Source organism: Macaca mulatta, chromosome 14, assembly GCF_049350105.2.
Source record: "Macaca mulatta isolate MMU2019108-1 chromosome 14, T2T-MMU8v2.0, whole genome shotgun sequence".
NCBI lineage: Eukaryota > Metazoa > Chordata > Mammalia > Primates > Cercopithecidae > Macaca > Macaca mulatta.
This window is the reverse complement of record NC_133419.1, coordinates 85,834,183-85,846,854: the sequence shown is the minus strand read 5'-3', so window position 1 is coordinate 85,846,854 and position 12,672 is coordinate 85,834,183. Positions and strand designations below refer to the sequence as shown.

General features: G+C 34.2%; 1 protein-coding gene across 1 annotated transcript in view; it reads left to right on the top strand.

Moving 5' to 3' along the window:
• The window catches only part of DLG2 (discs large MAGUK scaffold protein 2), a 2,228,225-nt gene that overhangs the window by 373,955 nt on the left and 1,841,598 nt on the right, over positions 1-12,672 (top strand). The window contains exon 4 of the mRNA XM_077964104.1: positions 7,468-7,613. Within this exon, the coding sequence (XP_077820230.1) occupies positions 7,468-7,613 (146 nt within the window). The remainder of the gene's footprint in view (positions 1-7,467; positions 7,614-12,672) is intronic.

Genomic DNA, 12,672 nt, shown 5'->3' with positions numbered 1-12,672 from the left:
CCCCTCTCTTCTCTTTCTTTTCCTTCCCTCCCTCCCTTTCTTCCCTCCCTCTCTCCCTTCCCTTCCCTTCCCTTCCCTTCCCTTCCCTTTCCTTCCCTCCTTCCTTCCTTCTTTCCTCCTTCCTTCGGTTGTGCTTTGTCTAGGCACAGAAGAAGCCCAATCATATCAGAACAATGTGGAATTTGCATGACCCTTTGGGTATGAGCATTTGCTCATTCTCTGGTCTTATGTGTTCAGCATCTGTTGAGTTCCATTTTGCATTAGTCCTTGTACTCCGGGCTTTGCACTCATTCTTGTTTTGCCTCTTTTATTCCCTTACTTGGTACTTGCTTTCACTCGGTCTAGGCTATGAAATTTATATTTTTATTTCATCTACATTCAACTTTAGTCCCTTCCTCATATTCAACTTTATTCCTCTAGTTCTAGGTAATATTCTTAAAGAAACTTTCCTTGGTGCAAAGCCTAAGATAGGACATTTACCACACTGATAAAGGCTTTATTGAAAATTCCACTTCTGTGCTTCAGCGTCTAGTAGTTTTGGACTTGTATGGATTGGGAGAATGATAACTTTTTACTTTGCAGAAGAGAAAGTATGGACTATGGATACAGGATAAGGAAATTCGATATGAACATTTATCTGACTCCCTAAGCAGAACCAAGTGTTCAGAAAAGCTTAATGGAACACCAAGACTGTAACATCATTAAGTATAGTAAGCTCACCTGTGCTATACTGTCCAGCTGAATTCAAAGCAGGTATGTGGTAAGAGAACAAGGTATGTTGGAAGAAGCATAAGGCATATGTCTTAAAGCACATCTTACCATCTCTTTGTTGCAGCTGTAAGAAGAAAATCCTGACCAGGCACAGTGGCTTAACGCCTGTAATCCCAACACTTTGGGATGCTGAGGCAGGTGGATCACCTGAGGTCAGGAGTTCGAAACCAGCCTGCCCAACGTGGTGAAACCCCATCTCTACTAAAAATACACAAATTAACTGGGCATGGTGTTGGGCACCTGTAATTCCAGCTACTTGGGAGGCTGAGTCAGGAGAATTGCTTGAACCCAGGAGGAGGAGGTTGCAGTGAGCTGAGATTGCACTGCTGCATTCCAACCTGGGCAATAGAGCAAGACTCTGTCTGGAAAAAAAAAAAAAAAAAAAAAAAAAGAAAAGGAGAGAATCCTCAGGTGATTTTGGTAAATTTTTGGGATTAAACAGCTTTGGTGAGCTATAGCCATATATGCCAATCACTAAAAACCAAATGAATCAACAGTAACAACCTCCACAGGGGTTTCTGCTTAGTTGGCAGAGTACAGAGGTGACTGCAGTTGTTCCCATAATACTATGCCTGGCAGCATGAAGGCTGGGATAGGAAGAAGTGCACAAAGCCTTTCCCCAGTCACTTTTATTCTAGCCCATAATCGATGAAAAGTATGTAAAGATGTTACACATTCAGCATTCTAGTTACTTTTTTATTTTATTGTGGTTAAGTAGATAATTGCACAGCAACTCATGAGTCACATAAGAAAAGTCTCATGATTTAAGAATCATATTTTCTTAAGTCATGTAAAAAATCCTTTTTTCCATTACTTATATTTAAAGTTTGCCTAGTGAATTTTGGTTATTTTAAGAAAAGCAAACTTCCCTTCAAGGGAAAAATATTTACCATTTCCAAGGACCTTACAAATCTCATCAAATGCTTGAAGGTATATCTCAAAGAGGAGTTTTAAGTGTCTTTTGAGGAAATAGTAGCATCATTGAAATAGGTATACCATGTTAGGTGTTTCTTCTTGGAAGAAGATGAAATATTTTGAGTATATGTTGAGTTTTTAAGGGTGTGCTTGAAAAGACAGTCCTATTTATTATGAATTTCCTTCAACATGCTGTTTGACAATTGAAGACCTAACTGTGTCAGAATCATTATTACCAAGACCAGATCTCATTTTTAAGGAGTGTGGGTTAAAAAAGAGAGAGATAGGACTGAATAGGGGCTATCTCAGCTATCACCTAGAAGTCAATTCTTTTGTTTTAATGGATCCTAAAGGCAGAAGATTGAAATACAGTTTCTTCCAGCTAAGTTCTAATGAATTCAATCTAAATCAGTTTAGTCAATAATATCCCCACTAAGTACTTATTGTTTATGAATCAATAGGCAGAGTTTTTCTCTTGCCATCTTCCCTCTATTATGGGGATCCTTCACCCTATTCCCCCCTTTAATCCCGCTTTTCACTCTGAAGAAGAGGATTGCAGTGACTCAAAAGGGCTATTTGAATTGAGAGCATGAAATTCTTATCCCTGAGATGCTGTTTCTGAAGTCCAATGTTGCTAGTGGATCAGAAGCCATGGACATCACCTGGGTGCTTATTAGAAACACAGAAATTCAGGCCCCATGTCCCCAGGTAATTTTTGTGTGCATTAGAGTTTGTAACACTTTCCTGTAAATTTGACAATAATTTATAGACTATTCTTTAAAAATTTTGACGTCAAAATAGACACGTCTTCAAGAATTTGAGGAATTTATTTTGTATATCCTCAGAGGTGGCAAATATTTTTATATTTGAGTAGGGAATGTGCAAAATAAAAAGTGCTAGGTGCTGTGATTAAATCAAGGAGTCAAGTCACATAAAAATGTAATCTAAACAATATGCAGGGTTTAGCAGTCCTGAGTGAGAAGGGATTTGACTTCATTTAATGATTTTTTTTTCTGTTTGAGCCTTAAAAAGACGGAATACAAACAAATGAAAATTACCAAGAATTCATTATGTGCTTACTGAATTTAAGGATAATGTTAGATACTAGAGAATATATGACTGGATAGGACGTTGTCTTTATTCCTGAGGGCCTTGCTTAGCACTTAAAAATTACTTAGTGAATTGAAATGTTGAAGACAGGTGGGTGAACAACTATTTCTACTATAAAGCAGAAAGAGAAATAACTATTGAGCAGATTCAAGCAATATGTTGTTAGAACAGGAAGAAAGCAGCAGTATTTTACTTTGCAGAAGAGAAAGTATGGGATTTGGATACAGAATAAGGAAAGTGGTTATGAGCATTTATCTAGCTCCCTAAGCAGAACCAAGTGTTCAGAAAAGCCTAATGTAATTTGCAACATCATTAAGTATAGCAAGATCAACTGTGCTATACTGTCTAGATGAATTCAAAGCAGGTATGTGGTAAGGGAACAAGGCATGTTGGAAGAAGCATAGACATATATCTTAACACATTTTACCATCTCTTTGTTGAAGCTGTAAGAAGAGAATCCCCCACAAATTTCCAAACATATTTTCTTTTTGATGACAGTTGCTTGGGTGTTCTTACTACCTACTCAATTGAACCCAGTTTTAGTAAAAATAATTTCTTGATGATGACATTTCATATTTAGATCTCTGACTTCAAATATTTTTTTTACAAAGACTGAACTGGAACTGGGCATTGAAGGAGAAGGAGGATTTCTAAGTGTGGGAAAGGGGATCTGGGCCTAGAGAAGAGTGTGAGCAAGAGATGTTGAGGGCCTGAACTCTGGCAGTGGGAATGGTGGTGGTGATGGTGAGGAAAGAGGGTATAAAAGAGAGATGCTTGGAAAGTGACAAGGGGATATATGTCAATTATTAAAAAATAATGCTTGTTAACCAAAAGTGAAATTTGGCATTGATCATTGAATTATCATCAAATTTAAGTCATCTTTGACTTAATCATGGTTATTTTCTTCCTCTCTAGTAGTTGCTTCAGGCATGGAGAATAAGCAGACAAAACAGTGAAATAGACTTTGAACACTTCGTCACATTTAGGGGTATAAATTAATGAAGATTTACAAGTTTAATATTAAAAATATTGTCCCCAGGGTTTTTCTAAATGTGATCAAATCACTGTTTGTTATGTTTCAAAGTACAGCTTATTGATATAAATGCATAGCACGAGTATGATAAATATCCTTTCTTTTCTGACTAATTTGTACACGTAGTGTTTCAAATTTTGGTGACTTACAAGTACTGCTCATGAAACTGTTTATATCCTTTAAAAAGATGCAGAGAAAAAGAATCTTGAAATTTGACTATCTACAAAAATTGTTTTATTCATTACAAGTCATTCTTTTAAGAGACTGTAGCTGCAGAAATGTTTACAGAAATTCTTTTTTTTTCTTTTCCCTTTATTTTTAGTTTTTATTTTTTTGAAAGAGAGACTTGTTCTGTTACCAGGACTGGAGTGCAGTGGCATGAACACAATTCACTGCAGCCGTGACCTCCTGGGTTCAAGCAATTGTCCTGCCTCAACCTCCTGAGTAGCTGGGACCACAGGCACACACCACCATGCCCAGCTAATTCTTTTCTCTTCATTAATACATGAGGCAAGATGATGTAAACATATTTTGTTTTCTGGATTTTATATTTTTATATTACTTATTCCTCTGATTTTTGTCAACCGAATTAGTAATCTACCAGCCTGTATGTTATTTTAAAAATCTGGGAAGGATGTATATCTGTATAGCTTTTACCTTCTGTTCTTACACATTTTTCAGACACGACCTCACAGTTATTTTATTGCTAGTGGCAGAATAAAGCTGTAGCTGTACATAAAATTTAAGGATTACTAACTTTTCTCTGTAAATCTTAATATTTATGAAACATAAAATTTTTCTTTATTATTTATGAAAATGTAACATTTAATTCATACAAAACAATATATGCAATTTATCTATAATATACACAGCATAATAACAAAAGAAACATTTCTGAAATTGCTACTGACATCTAGAAATAGATCATTGCCATTAATTTGCAACTACTCATATGTACTTTCCTTATCCCACTTCCTTGCCCACCCTGTCTACTGAAGTAACTACATCTTTTCATGTCTTCCCTTGCTTTTGTCTATTTGTTTTGTTATATGTATATGCATGGATGCTTAAAAATATATGGTTCAGTTTTGTAGATTTTTCAACTTTACAAAAATTTTTTCATATTGAAACTTTATTCACTCAACATTATTTTTCTAAGATATATAGTTTTGTGATATTATCATTCATTCATTTTCACTGCTCCATAAATTCCATCTTGAGAACATATCACAATTTATCTATTTCACTTTTGATGGACATTGGAATGTTTCTGATGTTTGCTACTATAATCTATGCTGCTATGAACATTTTGGTTTGTTTTTGGTGCATATGTGCCAAAGTTTATCTAGGATGTGTACTGGGTAGTAGAAATACTGACTTATAGGATGAACAAATGTTAAATTATTTTCTGAAGTGGCTATAGCAATTTGCACTTGCTAGGAATAAATAAGTTACCATGAATTAATGTCTTTTTCTAGTCCTTGTACTGTGAGACTTAATTATTTTTGACAATATTTTTGATGTAAATGGCATTTGATTATGATCTCAGTTTGTATTTATTATCACCAATGAGGTCGAGGATTCTTTCCTAGGCTTGTCTGTGACATGTGTTTATTTTACTGTGAAATGCCTGATCATAATTTTTACCAATTATTTTCTTTTAGTTTGCTTGTCTTTTTCTTCTCGATTTGTATTTCTTTTCATATCTGGATACTGTTCCTTTGTCTGTGTGCTGCAAAATTATCTTCTTTCAATTTGTACCTTGTCTTTTGGCTTTCTTTATTGATACATATATACATCTTAAGCATAACTGATACATAATAAACTGCATCTATATAAACTGCATAATTTAATAGGTTTGGACATATATATGCACTATAAGCACAATAAAGATAGTAGCATACACATCACTCTTACAAGTTTCCTCTTACCCTTTTGTAATCCCTCCTACTCATCCCTTTATTTTATATTTGGCACTATAATCCAATACTAGGTAATTTTTTATTTTGCTCAAATCACTCCAGCTTTGGCCATCTTTGGCAGCTCTTTCATGTGGTTCTTTTGTTTCTTCGATATTTCCCCATTGTAGCAGAGTTGTTTCTTTGGTGTCTGTTTCTTTATTTGCTGGGGCTATAAGATGGTCCATACTCATCTTATGTCTCCTACCTAGGAGTCCTAGGATCAACCATTTCTCCAAAGAACTCTGGTTTCTTTTGGTGGAAAATAGTGTTGCAAACCAAGATCTAAACTCTGAGTGTGCTTGTCGCTACTGGGATGTCCCTGCTTCTAGGTCCTCTCAGGAGACAGAGCAAGGCATTATATATGACAGAGCTGGGAAATGTCCGGATACATATTCATTTCTATTTCTAAATGTATTTTTATCTATCTCTCTATCCTGTAGCTCTTGAAAACTTTGAGTGCATATAGACACCCTCAATGTTAATCTAATATGACAGTGTTCATTACTTTTTACCAATGCTGCACCAAGGCCAAAATCAGGGTGCTAGTTTTGTTTATTATTACTGTGGCATCATTGCTTCTAGGCCCTCTCAGCAGATGAAGCAAGGAAATATATGTGTGTATAACTGATTTGTGTATATACATGTCTGTAAATATTCTTATATGTATTCATCTATATCTACATTAAGCTAAACATGTCTCCAACTCTCATCTAATATCATATGAATCATTTTAACCTTACTTGCCTGTAACTTTCTATAAAACAGTAAGAAACTTGGCTCCCATCATCTACCATCCATTCGCTTAATTGTTCAATTTTAGTATACATGTATTGTGTTTTCAGAATTGTTCATCCGTACCCAACAGGACACAAGTTTACCAACTAGAGTATGATGCTTTTGTGTAGTTTCTTTGATTTTGGTTTTATAGTCTGTTCATTTTCAAAGTTACTTAAGTTAGTACTTTTTTTTCCTGTTGACTTCATGGAGGTTGTTTTATACCTTTGTAACACAGTTACATTCCTTTGTAACAGTCTGCATTTCATCTTGGGATCCTCTGACTTCCTACATGATTTTTTAAAAATTTGCCTACATTAAGGTTTACTTTTTGTGCTATTGAGTTCTTTGGGTTTTGACACATGGTTCATGTTATGTGTCCAACACTATAGTATCATTAGAGAATATTTTAATCATCCTCTGCTTTATGTATTCAAACCTCCTTCTCTTGCTCAGAACCTCTGGCAAACATTGGTTTTTTTAAACTGTCTCTTCAGTTTTACTTTTTCCAGAGGCTATAGGTGGAATCATACAGCATGTATCCTTTCCAGACTGACTTCTTTCACTTAGCAATATGCATTTAAAATTCATCTATGTTTTTGTTTGGCTTCATAGCTCATTCCTTATTACTGAATAACATTCTATTATATGGATTTACTACAGTTTATTCACTTTTTGAAGGATTTGTTCTAGTTTTTGTAATTCTGAATAAAGCTGCTATAAGCATTCTAAATGCAGGTAAAAAGATATTTTTCAGGATTTCTTCTGTTTTACTTTGGGATATATTTATGCAGTTCTTTTAATCAGCAAAATTTGTGTATGCCAATATATGGACATATATACAGAAGCTATTTATGAAGTCATGCATGACATTTTGATGCTTTCTTTACATTTTCTTTACAGATATCCAAGAATTTTACGAGGTGACATTGCTAAATTCTCAAAAAAGTTGTGAGCAGAAGATAGAAGAAGCCAATCAAGTTTTACAGAAATGGGAGAAGACATCCCTTCTTGCTCCGTGCCATGACAGACTTCAAAAATCTTCAGAGGTATACTGTTGAAACTTCCAAAAGAACTGAATAATACTAGGACTTAGTCCAGTAAAGAAGTAATGGTAGTAATAGTGATTATTATCAACAAATGACAACAACAATAATAGAAATGTAGTTATACCATACTGTATACAATTTTCATATATGAAAATTCAGTTTTTCCAAAGCGTAAAATAGGGCATGGGAGTGACCTGATTCTTTATATTGTTTGAGTGGGTTATGTTAGCAATATTGTCATAGTTAGAGTTGACTCAAGTCTAAGGCATTCTGGAGTTTCAGAACATGGTTCCTTGTGCTGTGGGGGAAGGAGATGGATAGTAGAATAGGGAAGTGCAGTCTACGATTCTGATTTCCATAGCAAGGGCACATATCCCGGGGCAAGAATAAAATGATCAGTTGAGGTGTAGGAACAGAATATTAGAATTCCCATTTCCATTTCTTTTAATCACATTCTTTAAAATTTTCTGTATTTGAGTAACTTATATTTTAGTAGTAATGCATTTAAAAAATAAATATAAAGCAATTAGAGTTGTATGATCAACTTGTTTTTACACATAGAATTATGGAATCAAACAGTTTGGACACTACTGTTACAATCAACATTTACCAAAGGCTAAGGCAAGTTGAGGCATTTCTCAGGTTCATAGCTAAGGGCTAACAGGGACAAGTCAATGGATACTTTTAAGTGGCAGTCAATACTTTGAAGGGAGGTAATAGTACATATCCACACACACGATTTGTCAAGATTGGAGTCATGTAGCCAACCCCATGATTTGGAAGCTACATAGAATCCTAGTGCCAATCAATAGCATGTTGATTGCTGAGTTTGTATTGTTAATATTGAGGCCTCTCATATACTTTCTGTCCTGCTCAGAGCTGATGTATAAACTGGGAAGGACAGAGCCTAATTATCACCCTAGTCACTTAAAAAAAAAAAGTTAATCATGACAATAATTTGTTAAATAATAGATATCAACTTTGTGAAATTGTACTTAAAAGCATAAAAATAAACATCATCCTAATTTTAGCACCTAAGAGTAATTATTTTGACTTTTTTAGTCCTTTTTTTGTACAAATATATGTACATGAAATTGGGACAATAGCATGTAGGGCATTTTATGTCTTTTACATTGAATGTTACACTAATAGTATTTATCCATATCATAACATTGAACAGTTTTGGAGAATATTTTAATGGCTATGAATATTCCATGATTTGGAACTTAGTTAAGCAGATCTTCATTCAAATTTAGGCTATCTTCAATTTCCTGCTTTGAATAATGCTGTAATGGATGTGCATGTGTATAAGCCAATGCTGGTTTTTTTTTTTTTTTTTTTTTTCTAACTGTTTCATTAAGATTGATTTTATAAATGAAACTATTGAATACAAGGGTATGGACATTTTTAAGGTTCTGGATACAAATTATCAAGCTGTTTTGAAGAACAAATCAGCCATCTTTCAAAAGGCCAATCTGCCTATATCTTTAGTACTGTCATTTTATTATTTAAAATATGTTGTCAAATTAATAGATAAAATGTCTTACTTAATGCTTTATATTGCAATTATGTGTTCACTATTCAGACTCAACTTTTTTTTATGATTATTGGTTATCTATATTTCTTTCATGATCCATTCAAGCTCTTTGTCTATTTTTCTAAGCAGTACTAGAATTCTTACTGATTTGCAAGAGCAGTTTATTTATGAAACATGCCACCCTGTTGTCATAATTGTTATTTTTTCTGGTTTGTTTATTATTATTAACTTTGCTTATAGTACTTTTTAACCTTCAAAATAGTTTCAGTTTTTATGTGATAAAATTATCACTTTTAAAAACATTATTTCTTCTTTGCTTTATCTTTCTTCATTCTAGGACTAGTTAACTATTTCCCTGTATTTTTTTCTAGGCTTTCATTGCCTTGGTATTTTCAATTTTCTTTTTTTAAAAAAGTAATTAATTAATTGATTTTTAACTTTTATTTTAAATTCAGGGGTACATGTGCATGTTTGTTATATAGGTAAACTCATGTCACCGGGGTTTGTTGTAAGATTATTTCATCACCCAGGTGCTAAGTACCCAATAGTTATTTTTTCTGATCCTCTCCCTCTTCCCACCCTCCACCCTCTAGTGGGTGCCAGTGTCTGTTGTTCTCCTGTTTGTGACCATGTATTCTCATCATTTTGCTCCCACTTATAAGTCAGAACATGCAGTATTTGTTTTTTTGTTCCTGTGTTAGTTTGCTAAGGATTATGACCTCCAGCTTCATCTATGTTCCTGCAAAGGGCGTGATCTCATTCTTTTTTTATGGCGGTGTAGTATTCCATGATGTATATGTACCACATTTTCTTAATCCAGGCTACCACTGACAGACATTCAGGTTGATTCCATGTCTTTGCTATTGTGAATAGTGCTGCAATGAACATATGGGAGTGCATATGTCATTATGAAAGACCATACATTTTCAAAAACATTATTTTATTCAACTTCTAGATGCATGGTCCCATATATATTGCACAGAAGCATAAATGATAAATATATACTTTTTATTCTAAATACAGTTGTTTTTAAAACAATTTTTCTATTTTTGTGGAATCCCCTTTCACTGACTTCCTGCTTATACTGTATCAGCTCTATCTTCCCTGCATGCAAGGTAACTGATGTTAGCAACTTGCGCATTTTTTGGGTTTTTTCTTTAATTTTTTATTTTAAATTATTATGGATACATAATAGTTATACATATTTATGGGGTGCATGCGATGTTTTGATACAAACATATAATGTGTGATGGTTAAATCAGGGTAATTGGGTTGTTTGTTACCTCAAGCATTTATCATTTCTTTGTGTTAGGAACATTCTAATTCCACTTTTTAAATTATTTTGAAATATACAATACATTATTAATTATAGCTGCCCTATTGTGCTACTGAGCACTAGATCTGTTTCTGTCTATCTAACTGTACTTTTGTGCCCATTATCCATCTCTTCTTTATTCTCCCCTCCACCACTACCTTCGCAGACTCTTGTACCCATCATTCAACTTTCCATCTGCATGTATACATTTTATTTGTTTAGCTTCCACATATAAGTGATATTTGTCTTTCTGTGCCTGGCTTATATCACTTAACATAATGTCCTCCAATTCCATCCATGTTGTTGCAAATGACAGGATTTTATTTTTGGTTGAGTAAATTCCTATTGTGTGTATGTGCCACATTTTCTTTATCCATTCATCTGTTGATGGACACTTTGGTTGATTCTATATCTTGGCTATTGTGAATGGTGCTGCAATAAACAATGGAGTACAGATACTTCTTCAATATACTGAATTTCTGTATTTTAGATATATACCCAGCAGTGGAATTGCTGAATCATACGGAAGTTCTAAGTTTAGTTTTTTGAGGAACCTCCATACCATTCTCTAATGTGGTTGTACTAATTTGCATTTCTGCCAACAGTGTACAAGGGTTCCCCATTCTCCACATCCTTACCAGCATCCATTATTACCCTGTCTTTTTTATAAAAGCCGTTGTAACTGCAGTGAGATCAAAGAGGAGGACAGATAAGGGATAGCCTTAGAGGCTATTGGAAAGATTTTACTATGAGAGAAATAGAAACCATTGGAAAGTTTTGAGCATGTAAATGAGTTGATCTGAGCTTCCCAAAAGGCATACAGAATATCCTGTTTTTAGAAATTAGAAATATTTTACTTTTTCCTGGATCTGTTGAACTTACTAATTTGTTTCCACAGGCTTCATTATTACAGCTACATATTTAGTGTATATTAAGGTTGCTAGCAAGAAAAATGGGATCCTTGTTTTGAATCTCATGGAGCCCCTAAAGTGTGCCTCTCAATGATTGCTTTTCCCCTTGAAACAAAATCAGATAGGCTTCTGAAGCAAAACTTTGATGTGATTTTAATAGCATGTAAGTTTAAAAGACCTGGAGGTAAAATTTTAGACTTTTCTTGTCTGGAAAGAAAGTGACATCAACTTGTTTGCATTCAGCTTGGGAAGATCTTAAATACAAGTTTCACCTACTATTTTTTGAAATTTCATCTCCAGTGCCTGGTGGAAAGAGATCTGTCTTCTTACTTCCTCAGCATATGTGTGATAGAATTCTAGCTGTTCAACTTAAACTCTGATTTATATGAAGTTTCTGGAAAATGTAAATCAGCACCCTGATCCTTCACATCCCATAGCATTTTAACCTGTAATATATTGTTGATATCATAAGATGACAGGAACAGAGTCATAATATGGCTATTCTGTGTTGGATTGGTGATGTTTTGAAACAAGATGGAAATCTTTATTTAGGAATATAAAATAAATGGCCTGTTTAAAAACATTTTAAAAGAAGCATCTATTCCGAGGTTTGATTTTTTTGTTTGTTTCTTAGGTGTTTTGCTGAACTATAAGTAATTCATCTCTCTATTCTACAATATTCTATACTGAGGTGCATATCACCCTTCTCCTGTCTTCCAACACTGTAATAACTGATTTTTAGCTCCCAATTATGGTGAGTTTTCTGCTTAATTTGTGGGGTTTTTTGGTGGAAAAAAAATGGACACAGCATCCTCCTCACTTCTGCTTTAAGTATATGTGTGTGTATTTTCTCCATAGAACTTGAACTGCTGGGCTGAAATCTGCAGTTCTAACTTGAAGACAGAAAGAAAGTAAGTTTATATTACTAACAGTGTTACAGTAACAGCACTGGGCCAGGAAGGAGGCTGCTTGGCATAGCAGAACAATCAAGAGTAATCTGAAAGCCTTCTGTTTGAATTTTGCTTTTGCGAGTTGCTGGTTACATGGCCATCATCAAATTATTTAACCTATCTGATTTTTTATCTGTAAAATGTCAAAGTAATAATAGTGTCTACCCCATAAGGTTATTGTGAAGAATAAATAAGCTATCAGCCATGTAAAGTGCTGAGTACAATTCCTGGACCTAGGAATATAAGTGCTCCATAAAGAGCACTTATATTCATAATGATCTTACGGAAAGTCCTATTACATCTCTGAGTCTCACTATCTTCATCAGTAAATGGAGATAAAAACTAT